The 17,456-nt window shown below is 44.6% G+C and overlaps 1 protein-coding gene across 1 annotated transcript in view; it reads left to right on the top strand.

The window, feature by feature from the left end:
* Positions 1-17,456, top strand: part of igsf3 (immunoglobulin superfamily, member 3) — a 71,696-nt gene that overhangs the window by 42,160 nt on the left and 12,080 nt on the right. The window contains exons 4-6 of the mRNA XM_008275626.1: positions 3,643-4,029; positions 9,079-9,492; positions 12,092-12,517. Of these exons, the coding sequence (XP_008273848.1) occupies positions 3,643-4,029; positions 9,079-9,492; positions 12,092-12,517 (1,227 nt within the window). The remainder of the gene's footprint in view (positions 1-3,642; positions 4,030-9,078; positions 9,493-12,091; positions 12,518-17,456) is intronic.

The following is a 17,456-nucleotide window of genomic DNA, read 5'->3' as shown; positions in this document are numbered from 1 at the left end:
TTGCCTTTCTCCATTAAGCATCAGATCCGCTCTGGACCAAAGCGACTAGATGGTTCTCAAGATAGTGCAGCAAGGATGAGGAGGAGAGTGGGAACTCAGATGTAAAGCAGGTTTGTCAGATGAGTTCCTGCTACTTCGGGGAGGAGACAAAAGACACAGAGAGCTCCCCTCCCAACACCCTTTGTCACTCTCTGTCTTCCCTGTAATCTATAATGGATGGAGGTATTGTTGCGTGACAAAGAGAATAAAAAGCAGTTGTGCTGCACTGTGCATCTGTGGGTGTAAGTTCTCAAACTCCAGCATGCGCACAAATTCATTTTGATTTGTTTTTTGTGTACTCGTTGCATAATGAGAGTTCAGCATGCGTACCTTTAGGCTGAACTGGTGTATCTGACGTTCCACCTGTCCAAGTGCATATTTGACAGAGAGTGTGGAGGAAAAATTTCGAAAAGGAGAGGGCGAATCCTCTCCATTAGACTCCTATTATAAAAGATGGAGTGGATCTCAAGACAGCCCCATCACTAGCTAATTACCCACAGCCGGCATCAGAGAGAGGAGCAACAGACAGAATCCTAATGTACCTCTCACTCTGTTTTTACCATCTCTCTCTTTATATCTCCTTTCTCTCACCTGCTCCCTTGTTACCTGCTCTCACATCACCTCTCATTTTCGGCAACCATGTCTCATCCCTGCATTTTTTTTTTCTCTACTCCCTCTCTTTTACCACTTGTGCTAATTTTTTTTTTTCTAATTGCATCTATCCATTAACACATGTTGGATGAGCAACACTAGGCAAACTGGTATACTTCTCTGTAGCATTGTAATCCTGTAAAAATAGTCCTAACAGTGGAGCACTGTGCTGACTGGTGACCGAAGCTCGTCTAATCAGATCATGGTACTTTTTTTCCCCCCTTCACAGCTGATCACATTCAAATGTCACAGCACAATGCCTCGCTGTCCTGCTGCGATGTTGTACTCGCGGCAAGCAATATGTCATTCAATTTCTCATCTGTAGGCTGTTCTTTTCATCCTCGCGCTGTCATGTGCATGTGTTTACTGCTGCAAGGAATCATAACGAATCTGATCTGAAGCCTATTTGTCCTGTTGATTGCTCCGGTGTCTATGTTCTTTTGTTTGTTGTCTGTTGGGATCTGCTATCCTCTTCTCCCTTCTCTTTACCCCTCACCCCAACCAGTTGAGAGAGACAGCCACCCCCCTCTGGGCCTGGTTCTGCTGACGGTTGCTCCCCCCCCCCAAATAAAATATAATAATATAACAATAAAATACAATAAATGCCATAAAAAAGCTCTATATTTGTCAGGTTAATCTCCAAAATGATTAACGCTGTAGGGTTTTAGCCACAGTATTTGTATTAGTTAGGTTAAGTTCCATAATTAATAATTTTGTAAGGGTTCAGCTTTAATATCCATCCATCTATTATCTATACACTGTTTAATCCTCACTAGGGTCGCAGTGGGGGCTGGATTCTATCCCAGCTGACTGAGGGCAAAGGCAGGGGCACACCATGGGCAGATCGCAGGGCTACACTTAGAGACAGACAACCAAGCACACTCACATTCACACCTATGGACAATTTAGAGTCACCAGCTAACCTCAACATGTTTTTGGACTGTGTGGGAGGAAGTCAGAGAACCCGGAGAGAACCCACGCTGCACGGGGAGAACATGCAAACTCCATGCAGAAAGATCCTGGTTTTCTTCCTTGGGCGGGGACTTGGTGCCTTTCTTGTTGGGGGGCACCACCCCCTGTCCACCTTGCAGCCCAACTTTATTGTAATGTGTTGAATATTTAATGTATCTTTAATATGGCCTGAATTTCCCTCATGGGGATGAATAAAGAATTATCTTATCTTATATATATTCTAGTCAAGTAAAGTAGTAAGTTATATCATTTTTGTAGGGTTTAATCCATTATTTGTAAACTACTCAGGTAAAATCACACCCTACATAACACTATAAGGTCTTAACTGCAGTGTTTTGTCTTGTGACAATCGCAACCTTTCTTTTTTTTGTTTTAACTAAAAAGCACTTTGGTGCAACGGGTCTTGTCCTGGATGTACTCTACAATTTTCTTGGCTTAACTATTGTATCTTGTTTATGCTTCATGCAATCTTTATTAGTGGAATTAATTTTCATTATTTTTCTAATTTGACATTTACTTTAATTTTAAGCACTATGTAACTTTGTTTTCGAAGCTTGCTATACAAATAAAGTTAATTATTATGGCTGTCATTGGAGATTATTCAAGCAATTATGCAAGAGTAATGAGTTTAGAATTTAGTATTTTTGAGTAAATGTCAGAAAATAGTAAAACAGACTATATTTAAGGATATTCTTTTTTTTTTTTGAGAAAAGCAAACAAAAAAACAATATGTTTACACTTATTCAATGAATGCAGGGTGGTGAAGTGGTTAGTCACCTCTGGGTTTGAACCTGCTGGTTGGTTGGGGCCTCTCTGTGTGGGGTTTGCATGTTCTCTTTGTGTTTGTGAAGGCTTTCTCTGAATGCTTCATCTTCCTCCAGCAGGGTAAAGACAGGCATTGTTCATTTAATTGGTGGCTATTGTTTGGCCGCAGGTGTAAATGTGAGCATGAATAACTTTCTATTTCTATGTTCACCTAAGGTTACCTGGAATAGGCTCCAGTTTTTTAATAAAAGTGTTTAGAAATTCCATTTCACATATCGGTACGTTACTGTATGTGAGGGTGCATTTATATGTTTGTGTAACCAATAATTCCCTTCCCTCCCTTCATAATGTTCCTCTGCATAATGAGCTCCACACCAGGGGCAGGCTTTGAACTTTCCACATGAGTGTGTTTCTCAGGAATCCCGTTTAAAGTCTTTGTAATTACAGCTGGGGGCTACCACCTCACTGAGCTACAAAGCAGCTGTCTCCGACGCATACCTCGCTCATCATCTGCAAGTTAATATAACAAATAAAACCGGACACACACACACGCGCGTTGAAACACAACAGCACATGCGCACACGACGAGCGTAATTTGGCCAAAAAGCGCTAGCACTTGCAGTGTTTACTCTTTCTGTTGTCTCAGACTGTGCTGGAGAAGGAGAGAGCGCCTGACTCCATCCGAGACAGCTGAAGAGAATTTTAATTAGATGTGTTTTTTTTTTTTATTGCAGAGGTGAAACCAAGGGGGGAGAGAGAGCAGAGCTGTCTGAAAGATCACTGTTTTACTGGAGTGGTGCACTGTGTGACCTCGACCTTCTCTACTTTCTATCCTCTCACTCTGTCCTTGGCCTTAGCTGATGCTGTTTTATTGCCCCCACCCATCTCTTGCTACCTCAGACCTCACCTCTATCACCCGACTCTCCCTCGCTTTTTCAGCGTGCAGGCTCAGCATACCAAACTGTGTGTATTAAGAGAATGCAGCAGTGTTTTGCATTTCAGTTGTAGCCCATATTTAGACATTTGTCTTGTTTTAGACATCAGAGGCAAGTTGTTTAGGAATGTGAAAAAACATCACCTTCACCTCAAACACCTACACACCTTCTATTGTGCTGCTTTATTTAAAATCTAGTGGCGTATGCAAGGGTACTGTACGTTTTCTGCTGTGATAAAATGCTTATCCTGATCTTTCCTCTTGTTTTCCCTTTTATTCAGACCGGGATTTCAGCATCCAGGTGAGCACGGAGCGACGGTCCTTCACGGCCGGTGAGCCGCTGGAGCTTCGATGCACCATTGAGGCGCAGAACGTCCCCGAGCGTTTCTTCTCGGTGTCGTGGGTCTTCAGCAGCTCACCGGTGGCCGTGGTGGGCCCCAGTGCCGTGCCTGTCCTGGGCCCCGATTATGTTGCCCGTGAAGCGGCTGGCCACATGACGGTGCGCAAAGAGAGCCCCAACGTGCACCTTCTAAAGCTGCAGCACCTGCGCGCCGAGGATGCCGGGAAGTACATCTGTCGCGTCACGGAGCGGGAGAAGACGCCCACGGGAGACTTCATAGACCGCAGCAAGAGGTCCCGCAATGTCCAGATCACAGTCCAGCCACTCAGTGAGTAATAATCTGTTCACGAGGCCTCTAGCCTCAGTTGTCCTGTCCTTAGTTGTCAATTACACTAAGAGTGATGAGCTTTTCATAATAGCAGTTTTATCTTCATAAGGCCATATGGAATGTCATGCTGTGTTCCTCTCCAGCCTTTCTCTCTCGCTGTCTCCCTCCCCTCTGTCCCTCCAAGTGTGGCCTATGACAGATAGCAGCACAGCCTCTATTGTTAGCTGTGAGTAAGAGGGGAACGTATAATGCTACTCTTATTCCTGATGTATTTTCTGTTTGAGTGGATTGCTAAGGATTGGTAATGCAGCATTATGGTCCTTCCCATTTCCTTGGCTTAGTGGGAGGGGTGGTGGGGTAACACTATAGTAGGATAATGGAGAGCAGAGGAGTCCAAACTGAAGGAGGCTGAGCTAACAGCCATGAAATGAAAGTGTGGAGAAAGAAAAGAAGCAGAGAAAGGCGTCCAGCTCTCCAGGGCCCTCTAAGTGGTTCCCCAGGCTAAATTAATGTGCTCTGCTGGGGCAGACCTCTTCAGTTGGGTTAAGCAGGGCTGGCCAGTGGGGTTGTGTCAGGCTCACAGCTGATTGATAGAAATATACAGTGAAACCTTTAAAACCTTGCGCACAATTCCTTAATCTGTCACTGAGACTTTTCTTCCTCTGTCATAGCATTTGGGTCACACGCTGCATTCCCTCCTCTCTCTGCACTTCCATGTCTCTCAGGACTGAAGCTGTGTATGGAGCCAGCTGCTACCAGCATAATAAAACATAATAACCACAGAGCAGTATCTCCTCTCAAGCAGCCAATGCTACCTTATTCTGACCGCTCCGCACCCCCTGCTAAATCAGCTCAAAACAATGGCCCAGAGCCTGCAGCAGTCTCCAGGGAATATCTCTGTATGGGAGGTTTTGTTTTTCCAACAAAAGACCTTAATGCCCTATAAAGGATGTTTATAGGGTTTACACAAGATAATAGCTATGGTTATTGGGGGAGAACTTCCGTGAAACACAGCAGTAGTGGTCACGCAGCATATGGTTCATGCACAAACTGTCCTCTAATGCCTGCTTTCTCACACACAATTTCAAAGTGCGCTTCATCACTCTAATTGGCGGAATTGGGTGAGAATTAGTAATAGGTTGCGACAGGGGTTAGAGTTGTTGAGTCAGAGGCAGACAGAGGTGACAGCGAGGGAAAAAACAGGGGTAAACACTTCTGACAAATAAGTGTTGATGGATGAGTTTACCTTTGCAATGAGAAAGAGAGAGAGACCTTACTTGCCAAACTGAATCTCCGTCATACGGACAGACAGGACAAGGGCGAAGGTAGGAAGGAAGGAGTATGAAAAACAGAAGGAGCTGGTGGGGAACATGCGACAGTTTTAGAAAGAAAGTTCAAGGAAAAGTTGCTCAGAAACTAGACAGTTTTAAGAGGAGGTAGATGTATGTACATGTATAACTGTCTAACAAGCCTCTCTTGAAGTCTTAGTGTGAAAAAGTGACAGAATATGATATTTTCCTAGCTGTGGAGAAGCTACGGAACAGTTGCAATTAAAGACAAAGGGAAGGAAAAGGATGAAGGATTTTCCCTTTGTTCGTTTGAGTGTGATGCAAAGAAAGAACCAAGTTTATTCCATATTCACAGAGAGCTCATGCCTATTATGAGGGCCGGTGAGCTGAGAGGAAAGCAGCAGAGCTTGGCCTGAGGGGAAGTAAAAAAAAAAAAAAAAGTGGGGGGAGAAATCTTAAACCACACCCCCAAGAGAACAGAAGCACTGACCCCACAAGGGGAAGCGAGCTTATGGGTCAACCAAAGCCCCATGATGTTTGATGGGCACTGAAGTGATGTGAGTCTAGATAAAGCAGAAAAACAGAGCCGAAGAGTCGGTAAAGACTTTTATCCTTCCCTTCTGAAGTGCCACTGAGCCCTGTGATTTGAGCCTTCTTTTCTGCGCGTATGTGGACTGTGAACAAGCTTCACGGGGTTCAGAAAGAGAGTCTTCAACCAACACACACAAACTCACCAGTGTCTCTTCTCTGGCTGTCACTCTGATGTGCCCAAGGCCAGTTACAAAACTGCACTACTTTTCACTGGCATACTTCTATGCACAACCACAAGCATGCAAACACACATGCACAGCGTTTGTACAGGACCGTGTTATACTCCGGGGAGAAGGCTCAGCGATTTGTTTTATTGCCCCTGGCCTCCTCTACTCTCTGAATGTTTTGACACAGAAAGTGTAATCCTTGTTGTCTCTTGGATTTAGCATGAGAAGGAGTTGAGGTTTTTGGGAACTTTTTCTAACTCCTTCCCCACCTGTCTTTTAGTGTTGTATCGCAAATATACAGTGGATTTAAAAAAAATTAAATAAAAAAAAGCACAAAGACCCCTTCTCTTTTTTCACTTTTTTATCTTTTTGTAGATTTTAATTCAAACGGATAAAACTGGATTTTTGCACCTGTACTCTACGCTCAATAACCCACAATGCCAAAGCGACATCATGTTTTGAAATCTTTCATTGACAAAAGTAAAAAGACATTTTTCACTGCAGACATTTTGGCATGTCAAGTGCCACTAATACCATTAATAACTAGAAGTGCACTTGGAGAGCACAGTTCTCCACCAAAGCCGATGCCCTCTCTTGCAATTTTAAGTAAAGTGATCCAGATTTGCTCTAAAATTTATGAGGTTCTTCCTCTGCCCATGCTTCAGCTGTCCAAGTGCCACGAAATTTGACTGGGTAGTCTTTACGTAATCCTACCGACAGGCAGACAAAGAGCTCATTCGAGGTGAGCCAGACCTGCACAGACTAGACCAGGATTGATCACAGCAAAATGCGTGTTGGTTAGATTCCTGTCTGACCTGATCTCGGCTTGTTCTGATGTCACGGTGACGTAGACAGCGATAACATCATGAGATCAAGGCAACTGCAGCTTTTGAAGCCAGGCGCCGCCGTTGCTCTCTAGCGACTGCACAGCCTCAGGGCATGATGGGAAACACCTGACTTCTCACCTGATCCAACAGCCGATTGGTTTAGATGTCCTGTCAACAATATGACATTTGATAGAAAGTCTTATTTTTTGTGCATTGAAGAGACTTGGATTCTTTTTTTGTCTGATTTTGACGGTTTATTCTGGTAACAGAAGACATGTTGGTGGTGATATTTATTAGTGAAAGAGGCCTAATACATTCAAATTATCAAACATAACCTACATAAAGTATGTCACACTTCTAGCGTATTGTATATTAACACTGGACTGATTTAATCTTGAAGTATTTAACAACGAAAAAAGGGATGTGAGGCTTCCTAAAATAACATTGAATCAGATGTTTCAGCCCTGACAGTCTGAATATCTGACAGATCAGTAATGAAAGTCTTAGCCTTGTATGTCTTTCTACTGCATTTGATTATTTATCAATGTTTTAAATTATTCATGCAGTTTGACAGGGACAGGTCTGCACAGTTGATTTGTATACAGCAGCAAGCTGATCTGATGCTGATTTGCTGAGAATTCATGGTAAATTAAGGTTGAACCTCGAACACAGATCAGAGATCGCCTGCATAGCACTTCAATGGACTACCCTGTCTTAATTAAAACTACTGGAGACTGTGTACAAACCGATATGTGTCTTGTTAGATTTTAATAAATCAGTGTGTTTCACTAACTTCCAGCACAAACTGAATGCTGTTGGAAACTCTCCATCTTGACTGCTGACTTCTAACACCAACCCCCCGCTGCTGCCTTTAAAGATAAGGCACAGTTAATCTTAAAGTAGTCTTAAGTACCTGTATTGAAAACACGCAAGAATTCTTTTTGTACCGTCTGGCTCACTTGTTGAGGCTGATGGTGAATTTTGTTCGCCTGAGCTTTTTTTTTTTTCTGACAAATTAAAATGTCTTCCAATCAGAAAGGGTTTCTCCAGACTCTTTGCTGTGGCGTTCCAAACTGTGGTCTGCTGCATCCTGTTTGCTTTAATTATCCTTGAGACGTGTCTCAAACCTGATTGGATTCACCTGTGGCAAACTGAATTGATTGGACATAGTTTAGTAAGCCACGCAGGCACAGTGTGTGTATGTGGATATATATAAGCTCCCACAACTCACAATGCATGTCAGAGCAAAAACCAACCAATAAAGTTCAAGAAACTCTCTGAAGACCTTCACTGTAAAACTGTGGCAAGGGTATTAAACCAATAGTAAAGCTTTGAGAGTTCCCAGGAGCCCACTGGACTCAACAATTGTGAAGTGGTGGTGAAGGGAGGTAACCGAGAACCCAACTATCACTACAGCAGAAATTCATACGTTTTCTATAGAGATGGAAGAACCTGCCAGGAGGACAACTGTCTCGGCAGCAGCCCATCAGTCAGCCTTTATGGTCGAGCGGCGAGACAGACGTCACTCTTGAGTAAAAGGCATATAAAAGGCTGCTTACACTTTGCTAAACAGTATTTAGTAGACTCTTGAGAGCCATAGACAAACGAGCCAAAAATGTCAGAACCGAGGGACGGATGAATGCAGCCAAATGCTGAGAGGTCCTTGAGGGAAATCTGCTCCAGAGTCAACGTGATCTGGAGCGATGGTTCACCTTTCAGCACAAAAGTGACTTAGAGTTTCCAGCCAATACAGCGCTGGAGTGGCTTACGAACAAGTCTCTGACCGTCCTCGAGTCGCTCAGCCAAAGCCTGGACTTAAACCCTGCAAAAAAATCTGTGACAAGACCTAAAGATGGCAGCTCACAGATGCTTCCCGTCCAATCTGACCTAGAAGCTTACCCAAGAAGACTTTAAACTGAAAGTGCTGCTAAATAATCCTCTACAAAGTATTAAGTAATCACCTTTATAGACGAGAGATTTGGGTTTTTCTTTTAATAAATGTGCAAATATTTCTGAAAACTTCTACTTAACATTTACTGAAAATCAAATCTACCACACAATAAATAATAATAATAAAAAAAAGAGTCTGCAAAAAGTGAATGGGATCTGAATATTTTCGGAATCCACATTCCTAATGGTCAACTGTTTGCCTTTTTGTTTTCTCTTCCCACTCAGAGAGCAACATTACAGTGTCACTGTCCAGTAACTCCTCAGAGGTCCTAGAGGGGGACGTGATCCAGTTGGCCTGCTCAGTCCACTCCATCGCAGGCCCCCTGTCTGTCGTCTGGCAGTGGGTACCCGTAGACAAGGAAGCAACTGAACCAACCCAGGAAGTGGCTACTGTGGATCGGGACGGCACTGTGTGGCACAGCCCCACCTACAGGGAGCGCTCCAGTTACGGGGAGATACGCGTGGAGAAGCTGCGAGCCGACGCGTTCTCTCTGTCCCTGTACAATGCTTTACCCGGGGATGAGGGCCAGTACCGCTGCATAGCCACCGAGTGGCTTCAGACTGGCACTGAACCAGAGCTAAACTGGGAGAAGATAGGAGAGAAGTCAGCCACCAAGACAGTCACCGTCAAGACCGTTGGTAAGTTGTTTCATTCTAATGTAACCCAGTAAAATCGGTATTCTAACATCTTCAAGTCAGTAAAGCGTGTAAATGTTCTGACAGCGGGTTCGCACACATGCACACCAAATCAAAGACATGCATATGGTTTGTGATTTGCTAAAGACTGATGAATGGCTCAGGCAAAACATGCAGTCCACAAAACAGAATATACCATGGTTTATTCATGCATCGCTCAGGGGAAAGAGCTATTACGGTGCACACACACACACACATAGAGAACCACCACCTGCCTCATGTCAGGAGCAGTGCTTCCATGACACCCATGATAGACCCACACACACACTCACACACCCATATGGATTAAGCAGAATTATTAGAATGGAAATGCAGCGGCAATGTGTTTCACAGTCTGTGGGTCTCCTCTGTCATTGCTGAGTTAAGCTGAACATCCTCGGTACAGGCTGAGGAAGCCAGTGGAGCGGAGCAGCGAGGAGCTGGCAGGCCAAGAGCACTGGGTGCAAATACACGCACACACATGCACACACAACTAACGGATTAGCTCCCTGCAGCAGCACACAGCGGTGCTGCAGAGAAGAGATGTCAGTTTTTAAGTGGCCATTTGTTAAGTTCGGGCAACAACAGAAACATTAGTTTGAGGAACAAGGGACACATTATGCAAATCGGGGACAAGAAGTCCAAAGCTACTCATCTTTCTTCAGTTACACTTCTCGACATTGCCTCTTCCTCTCTTCCATACTTGTTTATCAAAGGATTTTCCAAATGTTCACTGTTGTGTGACGGTCAATGTGTGTGTTTTACTTTGTCTAAGATTTATTTTGACCCTCGTTTTTCTCACTTTAGCTTCCAGCTGCAGTTTTATTGGACCTAAACTTGCCATACAAAGAAAGCTCTTTTTTTTTTTTTTTAGTTTTTGTTCCAGCTTTCTTCTTTTTTTCCCCCCAATTCTTGCCATGCTTCTTTAGTCCTTGTGGCTTTCATAAAGAAAGAAACAAACTTGTGCTCCAGTTTCCTTCTGAGCAGAGTTTCACATTGACCTGTCCTCTAAGTGAACCAGTCGAGAGGCTGTAGTTTGGTATATTATATATGGCCACTGTACCTTAATTTAGTTCGTAGCCTCCTCCTTGATGGACTCCCTTTGCTTGCTGACAAGACCCGGAGGGAACAGGAGAGGGATGTCCACTGGGAGTCATGTGTATTTGTTGCCACAGTAAAGACAAAGGTCCTTGGTAGAAAGTCCTCTTTCCAGCTGATTGGCTTAAGGGGCACTTAGAGTGTCAGGGGTGGCAAATGTGTTTGACTGAGAGGCCTAGATGCACTCACACACCCCCACACACCAGCCAGTGTTTAGTAGATACTCATAGACAGCCTCCCACATTCATGTTTATTCACACAAACAAAAAGACTCGAGTTGTATGGAAAAAAAAGGGATCGACATGAAATCCTTTCTTTCTGTCACAGAGGCAGGGCAGACAGTGTTGTGGAAATGGATGGGCGGAAGAGGGGTGCCGGGAGATGAGAGATAGAGTGAGAGGGGAGAGTTATTGTCTGTTAGAGAATTATGGCCCCAGGCAGCTGTCCCAGCAGTAGCCAAGCCTGGACAGAAAGCCATTGATTACACACCCTGAAGGACACCGGGGATGAAGGCTGTCAGAGGACGACAGAGGGTGAGGGACAGAGAGAAAGCAACAGAGCTGTTGACAAGAACATAATGGAGAATCTGCGAAGTTTCAAGGAAATGAATGGGCCGATATGGGGAAAATCAGACTTCATCAACATGTCTCCACTCCACCTCCCGTTTTCTTTTCGTTATCTTTGAGCCCACTTTATCTTTCTCATATTCAATCTCAATAATTCACATTCACTGAAACGCCTTGAAAGATGTGCAGCAAGGCCAGATTATTGAAGGGGGCCCTGGGAAAAGGGTTTTTTTTCTTTATCCAGTCCCTTCCTCTCTGTGTCTCTCTTTGTCTCCCTTTCTCCCAAGTGCAGGTGTATCTTGGCAATAACATACGGAGTTGGGTGAATGTTTTTAGCTTAATGAGGATAGTTTAGACTTGGCAAGGAGTTGGGCGTAGATCGAACATCGGCGCTTATAGAAAATCTCTCTCCTGGGATTTCATGGTTGCATCACCATTAATTCTGAGGCACGCTCTCACAGTCGGGCACACAAACTTGTACTTTCTCTCACACACACACACACACACACAGATGTCTATAGTCACTTAGGCCATAATGATGAAGGAAAATACTGGTGGAGACAGCTCTACCTGTAGGTCAATGTACTTTAAGTAATTCCTGTCTGTATTTGTTCCAGCAATAAGCTTTGCTTCTCTTAGCAGCCAGGCTTAAAAGGAAAGTAGTTTTTTTTTTTTTTTTTTTCCAGGAAAAGCCCCCACATCATTTGCTCAGCTTTAAACTTTAAGAGAATAGACTTAATTACACACTCAAGCAAGTGTTGTACTATTACAAGCAATCAGCAGTACTCTATGAATGAAAGGTTTGATCTTAGAGCAGTCTGATAAAAATCACTAGTGAAAAAATCACATTTGAAAATGTTTCTTCCTAACCCCGGTTCCCATCTTCTTCCATTATCCAGAGTCCTCCTTCATGGTGTCGGCCTCATCGCGGACACCCTCTATAACCTTTGGAGACTCCTTCGACCTCCTGTGCCTGGTCAAGCCTCGTCACAACCCTCGAGTCCCCACTTCCGTCACTTGGCGCTTCATGCCGGCTGGCAAAGAAGTCGGTGACGAGGATCAGGGAGAGTTCAAAGACCTGGTGACTTTCACACGTGAAGGCACACTGCAGTGGGGGGAGCAGTTGCTTGGGCTGGGAACCCGCACCACGGTGGACCGCTCACACTCCAACACAAACTTCCGACTCTCGGTGACCCGGGCAGGACGGCGTGAGGCGGGCAAGTACCAGTGCACCGCTGTCCTGTGGAGACGGAACTACGACAACAGCTGGAGCAGAGTGGCCAATCGCACTTCCAACCTGCTTGGCATCAGTGTCCTACAGCCAGGTAAAGCTTCATGGCTCCTTGCCAGGCAGACACACACCTAATTGGAAGGGACACAGACCAGCACACAAACAGGGATAAACACAGATTCAGACACACAGTCACACACACACACACATGCACACGTACACATAGGGCGAATTCACCAGAGCTTAGAGGATTTCTGCCTGCTCTAATTGCTCTTAGTCTCTGGTTTAGCCACTAATTGGAGTGTCTGTGGATGTGTGTGTGTATGTGTGTGTGTGTGTGTGTGTGTGTGTGTGTGTGTGTGTGTGCGCAGGGCAGGGTGGAGTCTCCTAATGGAGCGCAGTGAATGGATTGCTAAATATCCCACAGGAAGAGAAAACTGAGTGAAAGAGGTAGGAGAGAGGGAAGCAAAGGACGGAGACAGAGAGAGTGAGAAAGTCTTTTAAAGAGAGTGAGCGATCTGTCCTTGAACCTTTTTCCTCGGCGGAGGCATTAAACTGTCTACACCGCCCTCATTGGCCCTCTGTGCTTCACACATGCACACGCGCACATAAAAACCCATTCAGACACAGCCCAATTATTGAAAGAACACAAACAACAAACACACACAGAAGCACAAACTCGCATTGGCCCAATTTAGCCCAGTCTGGTCCACCTCAACAGTATGATACTTCATTTATTTAGGTGAATGTGCCTCGGGCAAATACTCATCCTGCTGATATAAAAAAAAAAACCTCCACCATTTTTAAAACAAAACACTGTGGTACCTGCGGTACCGGTGGGGTTCAGATTTGTTGGATTTAGCAGGAGAAATATTCTTGAGGTGTGTGTGTGGGTGAGGTGAGAACCGGGGTTTTGAACTTGTAACAATGCCAGCGATCATGGAATATCTCCTGAAATACCAAGTGTTGGTCTGCAATGTTATATTTGTAACCATGAGCAATGTGTGCCTGCAGGCCTCGTACATGTCCAGGTGAGGATAAGTAAAATGCTGTTTCGGGTTTAGAGGCAGACTGCGATGATCGATAACCCTTTAAGAATGAGCCAGTGGCATGTAGTCACAGGCACAGTGTACATAGTCTCTAATTCTGTGCTGCTATCGATTTTGAAAGCACACGCGTTTGCAGAGGGATGTAAACAGACTCACATGCGCACATACAGAAGCACCACAGTGCAGTGACAGTGCTTTACTTGCTTGACTGACTCTGCTTTGACCTTAACCATTGATGCACAACACACAGCATCCCCGGGCCCTTCAGGAGTTATTTGGAAATCAACTTATCATCCTGAATGCTCATTTACCTTCTCCCCTATGCGCAGTTTATGCTTAACCAGAAAAATCTTAAGGACACACGCACAGAGTTTTTGTAAGGGACTGGGTCCTCCTCCCACTCTCTTTTCCAGCAGTGTCTGTCTCCATGACAAAGTGATCAGTTACCTTGGTAATGCCATCAGTAACCGTGACGATGTGATCAGTTGCCGACTGAAATCCAATCAGTAACCGTAACAGTGCGATCATTCTGTGTGTAAGGGCACTATCTCACAGGGGAGGACGAGTGAGTAATTCCTTTATCTCAGTGGTTGCTGAGGCCCGGCTCAGTCCTGGTCATGCTGTGTTCATCTGCTCTGCCTCCTATGTTTCTTTTTTTCTTTCCCTCTTCTTCTTTTTTTGGTCGTGTAGTCAGACCTTCATTTAGACTGATGATTCATTTGTCAGAATGTAGGACATCTCTCCCTGCCTCACGCCTCTCCTTCCCATCTGCTTTTTCCTTACTGTTTTCCTAAATGTTAACCACTCCTGGCGAAATCAGCGCCTGGCATTTTCCGTTCCTTTCTCTAAGAAGTGGGATAAAAAGGGGGAGTGAGTGTAATGAGGTGTGAACAAACACAGCATCTGACCAGATACATAATTGAGAGACTTTAAATCATGCTTCCAGAGGTACTTACTCAATATGTATGAGCTGCCTCACCAGCATTATGTGTGCACATACATACTTCTGTGCATGTCAAACGTATTGCATGAATGCCCCTACCCCTTTGCGATGTCCCTCTGAGAGCTTTTATATGCTTACTATGCACACATACGCAGGCCCACCTCACCCCTGACACCCAGAAACACAACAGCCGAACTGCTTCTCTCAGCTCTCTGATGGTCCATTGCACCACCATGTTGTATTCAGAAAGAAGACACGTGTGTGCCAAACATAAGACGGTTTGAAAATGCGGAATGAGGCTCCTCATTAAATTATTGTGGAAATTCAGAAGCAGAGGGTGAAAAAGTGCATCAGAAATAGCGCCCTTGATTCAACATCCATGCATCTTAGATCAGCAAAGGAAAAATGTTGGATGTAGATAAAAGCTGCACCAAACCCACTCGGAAGCAGTCAGCTGGTCAGCGTAATGTTTCATCACACTACTGTTGTGCCTGTGGCCCAGCCCAGGCCTACTTCTTGTTCCAGATTGCATTAGTAGCGTGCTGCCTGGGTCTAAGTCCCAAGGGTCATATCAGAGGAGTTCACCACCATATCTGCACACACGTGCAATGTTTTATGTTCAGTGTGAGGGCAACCCTGTGCAGTACTTGGCCTTGAATTATCCACCAAAGGCTACATTGAGAAAAACCATTGCATACACAGCAGCACAAATATCATCATCCTACACAAACATGCAGTATGTGTATACGCAGCAGGGGGTTACCTCCCAGCTCCAAAGTGTAATTATCTTATGATGGAGCATGATTCAATATTGGTCCTCGCTGCAGAAAAAAATAAAAAAATCCCCCGCAAACACACAAAAAGAACATAAACACATAGTATACAGCTTCACATACAATAGCAGTAATATTAGATTTCACCTGATTGAGTTTTCTCTTTGTCTCTCTCTGAAATGCAATAATGGCGAACACATGTTCAGCATGGCAGATCACCGGGGAAGCCTCAGTGTCTACAACACAATCTAATATCATCTACTCATAACTCAAACGACACACACACACACACTGAAAACACACAAAACTAATTATGCCGAATCTTCCCTAATGGAACCAGAGTTTAGATTAATGATGATTTGGGGAGATCAATACGTTTTTCTCATCATTTGAGTGTGTGCATGTGCACATTTGTGCATGTGTATCTGGCAAGAGGAGTGGGATATTAAGACCGCCTGGTTATTGGATGAGTTAGAATGATGATAGTGATGATGAGGGGGTGGGGGGGTGTCCCAGTTAGAGTTTCTTCCTCATCTCTCCTCGCCCACCTACGCTTGCCTGGCGATCTTTTACTCACTTGATCAAACATCACGACGCAGGAATGGACGCCTATTTTTTGCTTATTGTTATCCTCCTTTCTTGTTTGGATCTCTCTCGTGGTTGCGCTTTGAGTTAGAGGATATATTCCTCCTACTATCTTGTCCTGGCTTGTATGCTGCTCAGGGTGTCTTCCCATTTAATATGGGCTGACACTAACAGATGCTGCATGTGCTCTCCTTTCATGCCACTGAAGTAGTTGCCACCCAGCATTTATTGATAGTGTTGGCATCACTGCAGTGATTGGAGATTCCTGCTTATCGGGGCATGGATAGGAGCTGTCTATCTTCATTAAGGCCCGGCCTATCACCCTCATGTCCTCCTTTCTTGCTGGCGCTCCATCTCTGTCTTTCTATATTTTGTTCTCACTCTCCCCATAAGTCGCTAATGTCTTCTTTCTCCTTCACTCTCACTTAGCTGCATGTTTCCCTCCACACACGCCCCCAGCTTCTTTCTCACTCTTGTGATTTTTCAATATTTTATAATTCCCTGCTTCCCTCCTCCTCCCCTTCATAATTCTCTCCATTATGTTTACATTTTTCTTCAAATAGCTTCTTCAGCATTGTCAGTATTTTATGAATAATAGGGATATGGCAGCTGTACTTAATTGCGCGCGGTAGTTGCTTTACCACAGTGTTATTGTTGGTGACAGGGTTGTAAATCTTTGGCTGCAGTGGGTATAGTTTGGGATTGCCACGAGCTCACCTGAGGCAGGGCTAAATGTATGGAGCTGATGGGACTGCATGCATATCTGCACCACCCTCCTCCTTTATGTACAATTTATACGCCGCATATGCAAATAATCAGAGTGCACTCACAGTCTATCCGTCTGTTGCACACACACTTTAACACACAGGGTCATAATGTGCGATAAATAAAGAGACTTTGAGGGGTGCGCTGAAACAGAAAATAATTTCATAAAAGGTTTTTGATTAATCACGTCTGTTTCAGACATTCAAGGTCAGGTTCCTTCCCCACATGTCGTCTTCTTTAGAAGAACAAACCCTGACACTTTCTCTTATGCTCTCACACTGGCACATTTTTCTGTCAAACCCAATACAATCTCGGGCTCATTTCCTTATTCGGCCCAATCTGCAGACACAATGAGATTCTCTGTGTTGTGTCTCTCCATCTCTCTTAAGCACCTGTGTGTGTGTTTGCGTGTGTGCGTGCGTGCGTGCACATGTGCACAAGAGCGCTTGTGTGTCCTGCTGCTGCTGTAATTGAAGTCGTAACTCAAGGCTAGATACAGTGCTGCTGCTCCCCATGTAAATCAGTGGCTAATAGTGGGAGCAAGCCGAAGAGGCTCAGCAGTGCTGCCTCCTGAATACGCACACATACACACACTCGCCATTCTCCAGCCTGCACTTACTGAATGACCACTGTTCTCTGTGGTTTAATGAGCATAATGTGTTTTATGCTTATTGGCGGACCCCTTCCAAACACACACACAGGCAAATGGCTCTGACTGATACGTCTTTATGCTCTCCCCTGTGTGCCAGCTCCTTTTGGGGTCATTAATCTCCCAGAGTTCCCCTTCCCTGACCTCCTGGCCTCACCCACCACTTGTGCATCTGTGTTCCGGATGTCCAGCCTCAATCTAAGTGTTTCAGACAGGAAGAAGGGAAGTGCATTCAGTTCATCAGAGTGTTTGCAGTAATAGAAATGACA

This window comes from Stegastes partitus, unplaced genomic scaffold, assembly GCF_000690725.1.
Source record: "Stegastes partitus isolate 25-593 unplaced genomic scaffold, Stegastes_partitus-1.0.2 Scaffold56, whole genome shotgun sequence".
NCBI lineage: Eukaryota > Metazoa > Chordata > Actinopteri > Pomacentridae > Stegastes > Stegastes partitus.
Note: the sequence above shows the minus strand (reverse complement) of the source record. Positions and strands in the feature narration are given on the sequence as shown.